This window comes from Aotus nancymaae, unplaced genomic scaffold, assembly GCF_030222135.1.
Source record: "Aotus nancymaae isolate 86718 unplaced genomic scaffold, 86718_ANA_hifiasm-v0.15.2.pri h1tg000117l, whole genome shotgun sequence".
Classification (NCBI taxonomy): Eukaryota; Metazoa; Chordata; class Mammalia; order Primates; family Aotidae; genus Aotus; species Aotus nancymaae.
This window is the reverse complement of record NW_026988532.1, coordinates 1,005,859-1,022,720: the sequence shown is the minus strand read 5'-3', so window position 1 is coordinate 1,022,720 and position 16,862 is coordinate 1,005,859. Positions and strand designations below refer to the sequence as shown.

Sequence of the window (16,862 nt, the reverse complement as noted above, 5' to 3'; positions counted from 1 at the left end):
ACAGAAATCTGTCCTTAACTTTGATTCCAAATAACTACACAATCCGATAGAGTGACTCAATAATTATTTTCAAGAACGCTCTTCACAAAGGGATCTTTAAAAAAATCAGTTTATTAATGTTTAAAAGTTGATAAAGCTATGTGCAAAATGATCCACAAAAGTCAGAAACCTATTAAATACTATTTTTTTTTTTAAAAAAGACATCTCTTGGTTTAATTGCACTGAAAACCATACTAAAGAGGCAGTAATATATTTTTATTCTTTGTAATATTTATACATATCTTCAATTACTATCTAATGAATATCTGGACTGAAAAGTTTCTGGAGTTCCCTACCAGTTAAAGTAATGCTTTTAAGGGCACAAGAGAGTGGTGTTTTCTTAAGAAATACACATTCAATGGTGTTAACACAGGTTAGAAAAATCCAATAAAATGACCTCTGCTGAAACAAATACATTCAAAAATCATGAAAAGTACTTTTAACACAACAAAATACAACCATGCTGTTGCTTGAAATGAATCACACAACATTCAGAAATAAACATCAACAAAAGTGCCAAAGACAGATGTCATATTTGTTAGACTCATTTGCTAATAAATCTCCCTTGGTTTGTGAAAGTTAATTCCATCAGTTTTCACCTTGTTTTGCTTGTCCGTTTCTCCTAGGACACTAAGAATCCTGGCTAATATCATTTAGATAAAGTGGACTTCCTTATGCAGATTTCTGCTGCGATGGCTATGAAACAGTAACACATTTCATTGAAAAGATTTTTTTTAAAGAAATCAAAGTGACTTCAACCAAATTCCAAAAAACGGATCTCGCTTACATGGAAACTTTGGCCTCAGCGAAGGACATTGTTTTACATATCCAAACCATCTTTGTCTTCCCACAGCCTACGTACTCAACACAGCCTATTTGCTATACATGACCGATCACTCCACAACCCCAGCTCTGGTAACTGTCAGGTAGTTAAAGTATAAAGTAACAGAACTGTGAGGAGGGGTATGAGGGGAAGGGAGGGTGCGATGTGGGATGCGCGGGGCATCCCTAAAGAAGCAGAAGTGCAGACACTCACTTGGGTTTGAAACTGAAGTGAAAGAAAACATCTCCTCAAAGCTCCAGACAAAGAGACGCTTTCACATGGAGACATTAGTCTTTGAGGAGGGGCCAGATGAACCCTTTAGGAGCTTGACAATGCTAGACCTTTGGCTCAGTGCAAAATCAAAGCTCCATGGGGGGAGGAAATATATTCCAGGCCGGGACCTGATCTCCACCCTTCCCAGTGCATTGTTCACAGGAACTAACTCTACCCACCAACACCCAGCACCACTAGGCTGTTCGTATTCTGCCCCTTCCTCCCTCTGGCTTGCAGGGGCTCCTCCCCGGCAGCAGTCGAAGCCCAGAGATTTTCTTTCCAAACACGGGTGGCGAGCGACCAAGCAAAGAGCGCTTCCGGTGGGTGGGCAGCTTCCAGTTCTAGGAAGAAGAGTTGACGTTTCCAGAAGACATAATGGTCTCTGGGTTGTCCCCATCGTCCTTCTGGGGGTGGGAGGAGTTGTCCGATTTGCTGCGGCTGAATTCCATGCCGGCGATGATGGGTCGCTTGATTTTGCCAGCAGAGTCTCCGCTCGGGCACTTGCAGCAGGACATGATCCGGATGAAGGCCCGGCGCATCTCCTTGTTGGTCAGAGTGTAAATGATGGGGTTGCTGCCGGAGTTGAGCACAGCTAACACCAGGAAGTACTCCGCTCTGAAGAGGATGTCGCAGGTCTTCACCTTGCAGCCCACATCCAGCAGGAGCAGGATGAAGAGCGGTGCCCAGCAGGCGATGAAGACGCTCAGGACGATGATCACGGTCTTGAGCAGCGCCAGCGACTTCTCGGAGCTGCGGCTGGCCTTGGAAATGTTCTTGCGGAAGGTCAGGCGGCGGCTCCGAGTCCTGACCAAGGAGTAGATCCTGCAGTACAGAATGACGATGGAAAGCAGGAGCAGAGTGAAGACCGTGGTGCAGAAAAGGATATAGTGCTTGTGGTAGAGCGGCAGCACGGTGGAGCAGCTGGGCAGCGTGCTGATGCAGTTCCAGCCCATGATGGGCAGGCCGCCCAGGATGAGGGAGATGACCCAGCAGGCGCTGATCAGAAGGAAGAGGCGGAAATTATTGCTCCCGTTGTGGAGTTTCATCTTCAGCATCGTAATATAGCGCTCAATGGCGATGGCGAGGAGACTGAACACGGAGGCAGACAGGGCCACAAACATACTCCCTTCCCGCAGAAACCACTGGGCAGGGGTGAGCTTGTAGGTGGTGGCCCCAGACAAGAGCAGGTTAGCTGTGTAGGCCACGCCTGCCAACAGGTCTGAGAGGGCCAGATTGCCAATGAAATAGTACATGGGACGGTGGAATTTCTTGGTTTTCCAAATGGTCAGCAAGACAAAGATGTTCTCTAGGATGATAAAGCAGCAGATGAGAATGAACACCACCGAGGTCAGTTTAATGTCCTTGTCCGCACTGGTATTCAGCTTTCCCGTGTAGTTGTAATGCAGGACGATGATATCATAGTTGACGTAGTCAGAGATCGGGCTACGGAGGGCCTTGACCTGCGGGACGCTGGTGGACCCCATGGTGCCACCCTGTGTCCCCAGGAAGCCGAGGTGGCGCTACTCCAGACGAACGCTAGAGGGCGAGGCGAGAGAGCCTTCTTCACTAGCTGCAGGGGTGGTTCGATGAGTGATCCAGGCTTTTTGTGCAGCTTTTCCTTGGCTGGACAGGGCCTCGGAAACCGCAACCTTAAACAAGTCAGAGGACAGAATCAGAGAAAGAGCCACAGCATACTGGCATAATTCATTCTAGCTAAAGCACTGCTCCAATTGTGTTACTGTTGATTTGTTTCAAAGAAATTTGGGTCAGGGAGAGGGATTTTTTTTAATCAAATTATCTTTTTTTCTTCCTTTTTTGGCAAAAAGGGAAGAGGGGGAATAAAAAGAAAGGGAGAAACTCTACGGCCACATTCACTCAAAGGGAAATGGGAATTATGATGTTGGCTGTGGGTTAACAAAAAAAAAAAAAAAGGAAAAAAAAAGAAAAGAAAAGGAAAACAGGAAGTGGGGAAATGGAAAACCTAGAGGAGCACACCCCACTTTAACTCCACTCCTGCCCTCTCACCACCCCACACCCGGATTTCCAGCCATGAGATTCTCTGAAGCAGTCACCAGCTCAGCTGCACTCTCAATACCAGCCCACGTCTCTCCTCGGAAAAGACTCAACTGCCAGTCTGAGGGCGGAGACACACACCTCTGTACCCCCATGCCCACCCCCAACCCCCCAGTTCAAAGAGACGAGCACCACCTCCTAATTGCCATGCAAGAAGTTAGATTTGCAGGAAAATCATTTGAAAGCGTAAGTCATTTGGGGGCTCTATTAATAACTCTCTAGGAGCAGGTGTGCTTGGGGTCCAAGGGCGCAGTGAGGTGTGGGCAGCCAGGCCCGCCCCGCCTTGCAGTAAACAGGAAAGCTTAGCGCCTCTGTGAAGCGACAGCCCTTTCTTTCTTCTGCTTCTTCTTCTCCCCGCCTCCCCCGCCCCCACGCCAGGGCAAGTAAATTTAAAGGTATTCGGTTAAAACCATTCATAAGAGATCGCAGCAAATCCCAGAAGTTTCGTACATTAGTTGATTGCGTAAATATTTTTCACTTTGTTTAGTTTAACCAAAACACACACAAAAGAGAGAAAGCGTACTACTCATGACAGCAACAATACATGCTACCACATTTCTAATTTCGAGTGCAAAACTACTCTTCAGAAACTCACATTAAACTGCTCCCTGGTGCATTGCTAAATTCGCGTGGGCCGTTTTATTCATTCCCGTCCCCCAACCCGTTGCCTCCTCTCCTAGGACTAGAAAGTTACAAAGAAACTAACTTTCTAAGACGACGCTGGTCAGCAGAAGTCTACTTCTAAGTTGCTTGAATATTTCAAGGTAACGCAGCAGTGCAATAAAGATGAGGTAATAGAGATGACGGCCAACCCAGCAACTCCGCGAACAGCAGAGGCTGCTCACACCAAGAAGCTCCGCATTTCCCCCAACTAATTTTATACCCTGCTCCTAGGCAGTGCAAGTTTAAGCCATTACCCACCCCCCACATCACCCACCATAATCTTTGTCTATAGGATTTCCAAAATTTAGCTCCTTCCCTTCTACTCCTCCGACCAACTGCAGCTTTCACTGCCCCTACCCCCGTAGGTTCCACAGTTGGGAATTAACCTTTTTTCCAAACTCCATAAATCAGCAGTGCCCAAGAACAATCCGATCGAGTTGGGCTCCTAGTAGCCCATAGAAGCACATTTTCAGCGTCCAGAGATGCATGTTTTCAAAGTTTTTGTTTGCCTCGTTCGGCTTAAAAATTCGTTTCTACACCTAAGCCCTCCCGCAGCTGGGCTCCCGGCGCCCGCGTCCCGCGCCACTTGCCGCCCCCTACCTCGCTCAAGCAGGGCGAAGTTGCGTTCGGAGAGCCCCGGATCGGCGCGGCTCGCTCTGCATCTTGCTGCGGCCCCGACTGACTGCGTCGTGCTCTAGCAAACTTACTCGAGTCGGGGTCTCCTCCCTCCGCAGTAGAGCACTCCAATGGCCAGTCCCGCTCGCCGCGGCCAATTCCCTGCTTGCTAGGCGAAGTCGCCCAGCGCCCTGCCTGCTAGGCGAAGTCGCCCAGCGCCGCGCCAAGGCTGGGTGGCTGCTTCAGGAAGAGGCTGGGAGGGGTTAATGCCTTAACCCCCCACGCCCTCTTGCCAGCTGGGGGCCCCCGGATTTGAAAGGTTGAGACGCGCTGTCCAGGAAAGATCAGGGGCAGAAGCAAAAAAAAAAAAAAAAGAATCCCTCCTCCCCAAACAACAAATGAAAGAATTAAAAAGAAAGAGAGAGAGAGAGAAGGGGCGGAGCTTGATCACCCCTGGATTCTAATGTATAAATCACTGCCCTCGCCCAGACACTCGCTGATCCCAGGCGGTGGATTCTCCTGAGCCCCTGGAAAACAAAAACGGAGGTGGAGAGACTTTGGAAACTTTTCTCCCAAAAAGTCTGAGCGGGCAGAGGACTGCCCGGCGTCTCGTAGCGCACCGCCCTGGTCCCACACTCCCCGCAGCCTCAGGAGGATCGGTGTGCTGAGCTGCTGGCCGGGAACTCTCCGGGGCCACTTTCGCGCGGGCAGCGGAAAACCAGAGCCGTGGCCCAGCGAGTCTCCGCGGCGCTCTGGGGAGGAGAGGCTGGGAAGGGGCTGCGAGAGGTATGGAGGAGACAAGCAGCCGGGAGGGAGAATGGACCGGGAAGTTCCTGTACTCCCCCAGCCACCCCAGATCCTGGTGCTCCTCGAAACTTCCGTCTTGGGGGGCAGAAAGTGGCTTTCCCGGAGTGCGCAGAGAAATGAACCAGCGCCGATTTGGGTGTTGGGCTAGGGGTTTCCCTCACTCAGCTGGGCACAAAGTCAGACTGTGTGTCCCAGATCCTGGCCAATGGAGAGGTCTTGGAGGAAGTGGGCTGCTGCCGAGTCCTGAGAGATTAAAAAAGCTGGAGCAGCTCCAGAATTTCCAAAGGTGGAGATTCTTGGCCCGGCGCTGCGGAGCGACTGCAGCTGCCCAGCAGGGGCCGGCACCCTTCTCTCCTATTCTACATGGAAGTCAACTCAGAGACCTCAAATCTCATGACTAGCACCTTGCCCACCCACCCTTTTCTTTTGCTTAGATGCTACTTAAGAACGCGAGGCTGAGAAGCGGCCTTGGTAAGATCTGCCTGCGTGACAAGCTCAGGACTCTTCTGCCCTTGTCCTACCGTTGTAAAGGTTTCCACCCAGTCCCTGGTCGCACTGCCTTCCCATCCCGGCAGATGTGAACTCAAAAACTTCCTCCGCTCTGCAGTTTCAATTGGCAGACACACCCTGTACCTGAATGACTCAGAAGGAGGCAGAATGAATAAACAACAGACCCCTGGCTTCTGGGATTTTCTGTTTGCCAAAAAAAAAAAAAAAAAAAAAAATGAAGTGACAGTTAATTCACAGCTGCTTTAAAGCCCTCATCAACGGCGACGCCCCCAATACGTAGCCACAACTTCAACAACAGGACAGTGCGTACAATGTGGAAACTAAGATAACGGTCCTCGAAGACTCCAGAATAGATCCTAGTTGGATTTGAGAACTTATTTCACTTAAAGGGGAAGAGATACGTTGTGTCTACCAAGCAAAACAAAACGCGTGACTTGACATCCCCCCTTCACCCGCCCCCACTCACATTAACTTATGCATTCTTTAAAGCCAAAGGAATCAAAGTGAAATTTCACACGTGGTCTGTATCAAGCATGTGCTAGGTTAGTTAACCTTACTGCTCTGTGAAGTAAGCAAATGCATTGCTGGCCATTTTATTGTTGCAAGAAGTGTCACTCAGACAACTAGAATGACTTCAACTGGGTAGATTTCTATCTATCAACTAGGTAGAAATCTATCAACTAGGTAGATTTCCCAGCTAGTGAGTGGCAGAGCTGGGTTCCAAAACCTAAATACTGCAAATGCCTTGTCTTGTGGCTCCAATGCTAACAGTCAATAAACAGTTAAGGTATTGAAATATATGTTTCTAGAGGGAAACAGACTTTTAGATTTAAAGTTTTAAATTTGCATGCATTCCTGACTGTACATGTCTACAAAATGCATATAAAAGTATGCTAATGAATGTCCTTTTAAAACTACTCATTTTGTACATATGCATACAGTGTACACATATGTATACGAATACATGTTGTCCAAAACCTCTCATTGTCTATGATAGCTAATGTAAGATTGTACTTTTAATATTTGCACAGTGTTATGCATATTAATTCATTTAATGCTACAAGTTACGTACTATAATTATTCTAATTTTACAAACAAGGAAACTGACTCCCAGACATATTAAGCAGCTTGGTCAATGTGGGACAGGCTGCAGGCTCTTAACCACTACTCCAGACCACTATGTTAAACCTCAAACAGGTCCAAGAATTTCCTTGGGGATATCAGTCGTTTTCTTGTGAAGACCACTGTTTTTTAAACATTCAATATTGATACAGTGTTTTACAGAGTCCAAATACTTTGCAGATTATTATTTAATAATATTCATCTTTAGTACACACCTATGAGATATAACTTGTAGACGATCTACTCAGGTAAAATTAGGAAGTAGGCAAAACTGTTTCCAGCAATGGCATCCTGGCCAATTCCAAGTCTCTAGTTCCCATATAAGTCTCTTTCCATTGCTCTCCAGAGAGGCCCTAAGAATTGCATTCTCAAGCTATCTCCTGACTGCTAGTACAACTCCCTCTCTGCTGCTGCCTAGAAGCCAAGCCCAATGTTCCTACCTTAAGTTTGCTTCATTTCCAATTTCTGATTCCAAAGTGGCTGTGTTGTTCTTTACGCATGCTTTAGTGTTTCTCTTTAAGAGTTTCCAGATAAAATACCACACAATCTTTGGAGCATACACTAAACAAAAATTTGTCATTAATCTGCCATTCAAATGTAACTGGGTGAGCTATTTTTTTTTTTTTTTTTTTTTGAGATGGAGTCTCACTCTATTCCCCAGGCTGGAGTGCAGTGGCGTGATCTCAGCTCACCACAATCTCAGCCTCCTGGGTTCAAGTGATTCTCCTGCCTTAGCCTCCCAAGTAGCTGGGATTATAGGCATGCACCACCTCGCCTGGCTAATTTTGCAATTTTGTATTTTTAGTAGAGACAGGGTTTTACCATGTTGGTAAGGCTGGTCTCGAACTCCTGACCTCAGGAGATCCACCTGCCTTGACCTCCCAAAGTGCTGGAATTACAGGTGTGAGCCACTGCGCTCGGCTGTGAGCTGCATTTTATATTTGCTCATATGACAACCCTACTCTCTTTCCTTTTCTTTTTTATTTTCTTCTTTTCAATTGAGACAGGATCTGGCTCATCCAGGCTGGAGTGCAGTGGTGAAATCGTAGCTCACTGCAGCCTTGATCTCCCACAGTCACCACGTCCGAATAATAATTATTTTTATTTTTTGTATAGACAGCAGTCTCACTTTGTAGCCCAGGCTGATCTCGAACTCCCGTGCTCAAGTGCTCCTCCACCTTGGCTTCTCAAAGTGCTGGAATTACAAGCCTGAGCGTTACTCTCTTTCCTAATTGTCCCAGTCGCTTTCCAACTCTTTTTTTCTCCCTTCTTCCCTTCCCCAACCCAATCACTGGTAAAGATCCAGGCTTTCCCTTACTTGTCTATTCATAGGAGAATAACTAGCCTCTTATGTCATGGAAGAAACAGTATGACCATCTCAATTTCCCTCCTCTCCAAGCTCCAGCTTAATAGCATCTTCACTCACCCTTATGTCGGTCCCACCTGTTTCAGAAGTAGAAGCAACTTTACTCCTTTCCAAGGCAAACTCTTGCCCATGTCACCATGCTGCTTCCTCCAAACTTTCTGAGACTTGGCTCAAGTATTCAATTCTTAGCTTCTGAGGACTCTTTTTTCAACTTACATGAATGTTTATGTGTTTTCTCTACCAAAAACTCTTTCTTCCCTTCATCCTAGGTCCCGATATCTCTTTCTCCTCTTATTTGCCAACATTCAAAATTAGTGAAATATGACTGAGCCTTGGAACAGACACTTAGGTTCAGCTTTGATATTGACAGTTCTCAGCTGTGTGACTTTAGGCAAGTTCTTTTAACTTCCTTGAACCTCAGTTTCCTCATCTCTAAAATGATATGATATTTGCCTCTTTCAGTCATTGTGAGGATTAAGGAGCTACATACCTGTGAGAATTTCCTACACTACAGAGAAGATGCTTCACCCACCCACCAACTCAATCTTTAACTATCTTTAAGTATAATCATTGCTTTCATCAACCCACTTTCCATCTTTTTATTCACTTTCCTTTTAAATTTTCCAATGAAATTTTAAAGTCAAAATAATATGTGCACATCATTTTTAAAAAGATCAAACAGTACAAAATTTGCAAAGAGGAGCATTAGTGCTCAGAGGTTCCCCGGTTCTCCAATCTTTCCAATCACTGTGAAGTCTTGTTGATTTTCTTCTGGTGGCAACTTGCAAAACTCAAAATCTCATGTTTTATACTTCTATTTCTTCATTATGAATCTTATAACAATATAGATTTTCTGCCATGTTGAAGGAGTATTAATTAACTTGAAGAAGGATGCTTATGTTATAAACTTTCTGAATTCTTGCATGTCTGGCATTTTAAATATTCTATTCTATACTTGAATAATATTTTGACTGGGTATCAAGTTAAAAGTTTTAAATAATTTCCCCTGAGAATTTTGAAGGCACTACTCTCTTGTCTTTTAATTTCTAGGGCCACTGATAAAGAGTATAAAGCTATTCTGATTTCAAAACTTCACATCTGACTATTCTTTGTCTCTGGATGTTTTTAGAAATTTCTCTATCTCTTCAGTGTTCCAGAGTGACATGATGATATGCTTTGATTTTCTAAGTCATTTGCAGTTCTGAAAAGTATCTGAAATTATTTCTTTAATCACTTCATATTCTCTGGTTTCTCTGTTTTCCCTTTTTGGAAATCCTACTCTTCAGATTGTGGACTATCTAGGCTGATTTTTAAATTTCCTTCTATTTGATATTCCTTTTGGTGCTTTCAATCCTTCAGCTAATAGCTCTCTTTTCACTGCCACACTTTAATTTCTAAGTGCTCTCCTTTTCTTTTCTGAATGTTACATTTGTACAGAACTCTGGTCTTATGTTAGGGATAGCACATCTTTACTTATCTCTGAGGATATCAGAGCATTGTTATTGTTGACATTTTCTCCTATTTTCTTTGTTGTCACATTTTCTTCATCGTTTTGCTCTCAGTTCTTTGTGTCATTGGCTTTCCCAGTTGTCAGATGATCTCTGGCTGTCCATTTATATTTCAAACAGAGGCTAAAATAGAGGCAAATCAAAAAGTTAATTTAAAACTTTGTATAGGGACTTGTCAATGGACAGGTGGTAGATGATGAGGATAAACACTTTTGTTGAGGATGCCGATTGTCAATATCTGGAGTTCTTAAGTTCTGGACAGGTCAGTTTCACCAGACAGGAATTCTAAAATCTCTTGTCTACCTTCTAGCATTTTCCAGAGTGAACCAAGAAAGAAAAGTGGGAGAGAGAAGGAGGGAACACCTCACCATTTGATATCTGGATTTGAACTGAATCACCATGATGGGAACCCCCACTGTACACTCAGCTCCATCAGCTGTCTCGGAGTCCAGTGACCCTCTGATTTAACTCATTCAGAGAAGAAACCTCCAGTCTTCTGCTGGAATGGGGGGACTGACATTTATCCTATTGTACAGGTTGGAGATGAAGGGCTGGATATTTGGCTGCTTATTTTAATTAGAATAATTATATTTAAAAATTAAAAAGGAATCCTTTTGTAGTTCATGAGTGTGAATACTGGGTGTTCACACACATTTGTGAGATGTGCCACCCTTGAACCTTGTTACGATGTCAGCACATTACCCATCTGACATGAAGGAAAAAATATCAAACAGGAAAATAGACAGAAAGTAAACTAATGAAGCCAATGAGTACAATAGAGCTAGAGAGAGGTGGTGGGGTGGGTGTTAAACATTTTCTCACTACTATAGTGGATACTCTATAATCAGGCTTCCTATTTTCAGATCAGCATTTATTGCCATTTTCATAAATACCTGGAATTTCTAAGCCCTCTTATTTGAGGATCTGTAGTGGGAATTCGATTTGCTTCTAGGATCCTGCTGTGGGCTTAGGTCTCAACTTCCTCTGGTTGGTCAAGCTACTTACACACAATTTGTTTTCTAAAACTTTGTTGCTATTGTTAGAGGCAAATTAACTTTGAAACTAACATAGTTTAAACTCGAGTCCTTCCCTTCCAAGTCCTGGAAGGAACCCAGCAATAAGTCCCCAAGGTTATATGTTTTCGTAAAATATTAAAAGCAACGTATTTTAACCAAAATTGGCTACGACTGACACAGACCACTACCTTCTTCCATTAGGACATCCCCTCCATCTCATTTTCCCTTGTGTAGGAGTGCTTTTGGAGTTGCTGAAGGTATTTTTGGTTTATAAGATTACTTCACCTACCCTCTATGGCTGTCATGATACAAAAGTGCAGAGCTAATTTCACATAACTGAGCCAGGAGCTAGTCTGGGGTAAATTCATCCAAAATACCATATGCAAATAATAATTTGAGGATTTGATTCTCATTGACACATAAATAAAACAGAAGTTCTCTTCTTCTTAGAATATATTTACTAACTCAGTATATGTAATTATAAACACATCACACTTGGTTTTCCTTTTTTTTTTCCTGGAGACAGAGTCTCACTCCGTTGTCCAGGCTGGAGTGCAGTGGTATGATCTCGGCTCACTGCAATCTCTACCTACCAGGTTCAAGTGATCCTCCTGCCTTAGCCTCCCAAGTAGCTAGGACTACAGGTGCACACCACCACGCCTGGTTAATTTTTGTATTTTTAGTAGAGATGGGGTTTCACCATTGTTGCCCAGGCTGGTCCCAAACTCCTGACCTCAAGTGATTCACCCTCTTCGGCCTCCCAAAGTGCTGGGATTACAGGCATTCACCACCAGCTGGATAATTTTTGTACTTTTAATAGAGATAAGGTTTCACCATGTTGGCCAGGCTGGTCTGGAACTCCTGATCTCAAGTCATCTGCCCACTTTGACCTCCCAAAGTGCTGAAATTACAGGCGTGAGCCACTGCACTCGGCCTTTCTTCCCCCCATTTTTAATGGAATCACATAAAAAAAGATTAATTGAAATTTTCTTATAGTTGTATGCTATAACTATTATAATTTGGGTATAAATTTAGGATTATTTCAATGAAATATGTGAGAAATTACAGACTCCTCATTTAGCCTTATATGAAGAATATTTTATCTATACAGTTATTGAAGGATTGAGAGAAAATTTATATTAAAATTTCATAGAATGTGAAACAAAAACAATAACAATGAGCAATTAAATAAATAAATAGTAATTGTTCTGACTTTAGATCACATCCAGAGCATGACACATTATTGAAAGGAAGATGCATGTTTTGAATAGAAACAGCAAACATATGTGATTGGCTTGTTAATAACCTATACGATGAAGAACAAGTAATCATAAGAAGGAAAAGATAAATATCTGCTGATCTGACACAAAGAAAAACCCTGACATGAGCAAAATCACTGTAAAGCTCAAAATATCTCAGTATGACATAAAGACATCAGTAACAGATAGGTTAATAATTATCTCAATCTAAGTGTATTTACGATTAGAGCATGAGAAAACTTGAAATGCATCGAAATGTTATCATTTATCCACGAAAAAAAGTCAGGGATTTTCCTAAATCTTGCAACAGTCCTAAAAACTTACCATGATGCTATCAACAATGAGTTTTGAAGCTAAAAGAAACTTTTTTAAGCCATCAATTTTTTAAAAAAACAAGTTTTAACCAAACATGAGAGAAGGAAGACCAAATTACCTTTCCATTCTCTCTCTAAAAAAATTACATTTTATTTTATTTTCTGAAGAGGAGACTGAAGGATATGTAGCCAAGGATGTAAGGGAAAAAAGTCGTTAAATGTTTAAGGCAATTAATTAAAATATTGTTATTTGTATGATTCATGATTTTGTTCACTTTTTAAAATTAGTCATCTGTTGTGATCTTTTCTTATTCTAACTATATTCACTTTCGTACCTAATTTTGTACTGTTTTTCTAAGTGAAGTTTCTCTATCACCAATTGCATAAACTTCTATCTAGCTCTCCTACCTCCATGTTTTGGCAGAAATATGCATTTATAACTTCCTGAAATAGTGATTTTAAATGAAATATTTCTATAAAACTTATGAAAGAATGATTCCCGCCCCACCACGTGTGCTCCCCAGTGATGACTACTTTTACCTCTTTCACTTTTCCTTCATGTATTAATTCCCTTGTTTCTAATTATGTTGACACTTTTTAAATTTTTTCAATTTTAGATATTATGTGTTGACTTTGTCCTTTGAATATTAGGGTTTAGCTCTCTTAAACACACCACTTCTTTCCTGTAGGAGATGAAGAAAAATCAAAACAAACAAACAAAAAACAAAAAAACTCATACTTCTGACCCTTCCTCCAAACACAATAATTTCCCACTCTTTAAATATAGGTTAAATATCAATTTATATATTCTTGTGACTCTGCAGATTTTACTATCAGTTTGGCCATGTGTGTACTATGATGTATTTACTTTCATGTGTATTTTTTGTTATTTTTTTCTTTGTTTGCTCAGTCTTCTATGTACTTATTACAATTCATCCACACCTTCTTGGAGCATTCAAACACATGAGAAAATACAACAAATTCAGGGACACATCACTCCTGGGTTTTCTGTCTTCCTCTCCAGTCCCAGCTGCTACACAATTTCCATCCTGGGGGTTGCTTTCACCTGTCTCCTGGTTGGGGTTTCATTTCCTGGATCTCCTTCATTCTTCGTTTAAGTCTTTCTACTGATGAAGCACAGCTTCTGTAAATTTCCTGGTTAATATAATATGGAAAATAAATTACCTGAGAAGTTGAATGTATAAAAATATATTTATTCTGCCTTTACTCTTTATTCATAGTTTGACTGAATATAGAATTTTAGGTTAGAAGTTACTTCTCTTGAGGATTTAAAAGGCATTTTCCATTGTCTTCCGGCATCCAGTGTTGCTGTTAAGAACTTTGATGCCATTCTGATTCTTTATTCTTTCTATGTAGGCTGCTTTAATTGCTTTTTTCTGTCCCTTTTCTACATGCTCTTCTTACAAGATAACATTAATATTCCTCCGTCAAAGCTGGAATCTATGTTGCCTCTACTTGAACCTGGTGGACCTTTGTAACCAGAGTGAGATGTTAATGATTATTAATGATGTTACCTGGCTTCCAAGGCTAGATAAAAAAAAAAGGCTTATATGACACCCCTCCCCCGCTCCGCTGCCCCCTCACTCTCATTTCTGTGCATGTGAGCACCTTGTGAGCTCATGTCATGATTGTCTTAGTCTATTCCTGCTGCTACAATAAAATATCTCAGACTGGATATTTATAAACAGAAGAATTGTATTGATTACAGTTCTGGAGACTGATAAATCCAAGATCAAAGTGTTGGCAGATTGTGTCTGGTGAAGGCTACTCTCTGCTTCCAAGATGGGTATCTCAATCTAAGTGTACTTACAAGATGGTACCTTATGGCTAAGTATTCACATGGTGGAAGGGGAGAACACTATGTCCTCACATGACAGAAGCAATGAAAAGACCAGGCAGTTCTCAGGTAGGTATTATTAAATAACCCATTTCACAAATGAAGAGACCAGGGACACAGGAAACTAAGTAATTTGTCCAAAGTCTCACAGCTTGTTGCAACTGTGCCCATGGCCTCTACAAATGCCACATTTTTAGTTTTTCCTCTTATTTGTTTTCACGTTGTTGGATTTTCTCATCTACTCCCAGGGCTTAATTTCTCACATATACCGATATTGAGACAACTCTGAACTATCCATATTCAGTCCTACCTTTCTTCTAAGCTCCAAAACTCGATGTCCAAATATTTATTGGAAACCTTCATCTGCATATCCCACAAATACCTCAAAATCAAAATATCTGATGTCCAACTATGTCATTTTCACCACTCTTTCTTCTCAAAACAGCCTGCTTTGTTTTACGTATATGTCAGTTCATGGCATCACCACTCACCTCCACAGGAAAGTTAGAGCACTCAGGGTTTGTGCTGACTGCTCACTGTCTCTCACCTCCTATTTGAAACTCACTGCCAAGACTGTTGTTCTATGAAGGGCCTTCTGATTTTATTTCCTCATCACCTTCCCACTATCCTTGTTAGGCCCTTACCCGCTCTTCATAACAGCTTCCTTCTAACTAGTCTCAGCTCTAATCTGCCACGTCACCTTCAGAGTTGTCTTTCTAAATACCTTTTTAAGATCTGTTCATTCTACTTATTTAGGATTGACAGGTGGTGACTCTAAACAACCAAGTCTTAGGAAGGAAGGGGCTCCTCACATACAAAAAAATAGCAAGGTTCCTTAAACAACATCTCATGTATATGTTTGCAGATCAATACACATATGACAGGAAAAGGTAAAAGCTGTAATATTACAAAGCATTGGTGATTAAGGAGCAATGAGAAACTAAGATAAAGCAATTCTGAAATTCTAGTGATGAGCTGGACATTTATTTATTTATTTATTTGAGACAGAGTCTCACTCCATCACCAGGCGCCAGGCTGGAGCGCAGTGGAGCGACCTTGGCTCACTGCAACCTCCACCTCCTGGGTTCAAGCAATTCTCCTGCCTCAGCCTCCCGAGTAGCTGGGACTACAGGGGCACACTACCACGCCCAGTTAATTTTTTTTGTATTTTTAGTAGAGACAGGGTTTCACCATGTTGGCCAGGATGTTCTCTATCTCTTGACCTCGTGATCCGCCCGCCTCGGCCTCCCAAAGTGCTGGGATTACAGGCGTGAGCCACCGCGCCCAGCCTCATTTATTTATTAACAATTATTTACTGAGCACCTACTGTGAACTAGCAGGCATTCCTCTAGGAACTGGGCCTGCTGCCATGAAAAAGACAGATAAGTTTCCCGATGCCACAGAGTTTATATTCCTGTAAAGAAGACAAATGAATAAGCAAATAAATGTGTAAGAAAATATCAGATGACAATGAGTACAATGCTGAGAGCTGGAACAGGATGATTGCCTGAGTCATTCCTCTGGGTGACCAGGCTTGCCAAGCAGATGGCATTGAATGCTGAGGTACCACGACGGGCTCAGGGCTTCCTGGCACAGCATCAGAAAGGCCCGAGAAAGACTCTGCCCTGTCCTGAGAGGCAGCAGGCCTAGCGAGGGGAACTTAGAGGCAAGCACCCTGAGGCCTATGTGGGAAATCATTTAGTGGCCTAGGGCAAGTCTCCCCTTCTCTGGGCTGCTAAAGCCCTTTCTGCCCCTAACACACTGTTACTTGCCTTCCTGGGCCCTGCTTCCCTCAATTCCCCACAATTTATGATTTCCTTCAATCTCAGAGCCTGAAATTAAAAGGCCTGGCTGGGCTTCTGTTCTGTTTATCATGGAGCCTTGCTTGGCCAGTGGGGCAAGAGTTCCAAGCAGCCAGAGCACGGGGTGGCAGATGCCTGGAGCTGGCTGTGGCTCCTTCACCTGCTAGCCACAGCTGTCAGTCAGTGGAACCCCAGGGGGCAGCCCTAACATTAAATTTCACCTTCTCTTCGGGCAAATTTTGGAAGTAATTTCTGCCCAATTGTGGAATTACATTTACATGTCTAAACTAACATGTTGGTGAAACCTAAGTATTCATGACTGAACTTTTTAAAATAGAGGATGAGGGAAAAGAACAAAAATTACTCTTTATACACACACACAGACACAGACACAGACACACAGACACACACACACACACACACACACACACAAATTCATGGTGAATACAAATACCAGAAGAAACTTTGGTATAGATACAAAATAAATCAAATTTGTCAGCTTTGAAAATCTGCTCAATAGATGATTTTTCTAAGGAATCACTTCTCTAGCTGTTTTGGAAACAGATTGGAGACCTATTCCCCAACAGGCCTTATCTTCTATAGCTTCCCTCTTTCTAAAGTTCCCAAACTTGTCTTACAGGCCTGAAATTTTGTGTCTTTTGCATTTTTATTCTATTTTATTATGTCATCCTCACAAGTCTCTGAAATGATCCAATTATTCATACTAATTGCTAATATAATTAAGGCCCCCTTGGGACTATCAGCATAAAGAGAGCATCTCATTCTGCATCATCCAGCAAACCAGCCCATGTGC

At 42.7% G+C, this 16,862-nt stretch overlaps 1 protein-coding gene and 1 non-coding gene across 9 annotated transcripts; one reads left to right on the top strand and one right to left on the bottom strand.

The window, feature by feature from the left end:
- Positions 1-93: 93 nt before the first annotated feature.
- On the bottom strand, positions 94-5,832 carry S1PR1 (sphingosine-1-phosphate receptor 1). Of its 8 annotated transcripts, none has more exons than XM_012466452.3 (2): positions 5,815-5,832; positions 94-2,784 (listed from the first exon to the last, which is right to left on the bottom strand). In XM_012466452.3, the coding sequence occupies exon 2, from the start codon at positions 2,617-2,619 to the stop codon at positions 1,477-1,479; it is 1,143 nt and encodes a 380-aa protein (XP_012321875.1). In that variant the 5' UTR covers positions 2,620-2,784; positions 5,815-5,832; the 3' UTR covers positions 94-1,476. The 8 variants fall into 8 exon arrangements, with proteins under 8 accessions (XP_012321875.1, XP_021522635.1, XP_064227132.1 ...); XM_021666960.2 differs by lacking the exon at positions 5,815-5,832 and adding an exon at positions 4,472-4,850; XM_064371062.1 differs by lacking the exon at positions 5,815-5,832 and adding an exon at positions 4,579-4,850.
- A 4,575-nt stretch (positions 5,833-10,407) lies between these two features.
- LOC135272619 (small nucleolar RNA U13) lies at positions 10,408-10,511 on the top strand. The gene has a single exon (XR_010340636.1). It is a non-coding gene; the product is annotated as a small nucleolar RNA U13 (small nucleolar RNA).
- The last annotated feature ends 6,351 nt before the right edge of the window (positions 10,512-16,862 follow it).

What these genes read in the sequence shown, in the direction of transcription:
- S1PR1 (XM_012466452.3), bottom strand. Translation starts at nt 2,619, where the DNA reads ATGGGGTCCACCAGCGTCCCGCAGGTCAAGGCCCTCCGTAGCCCGATC.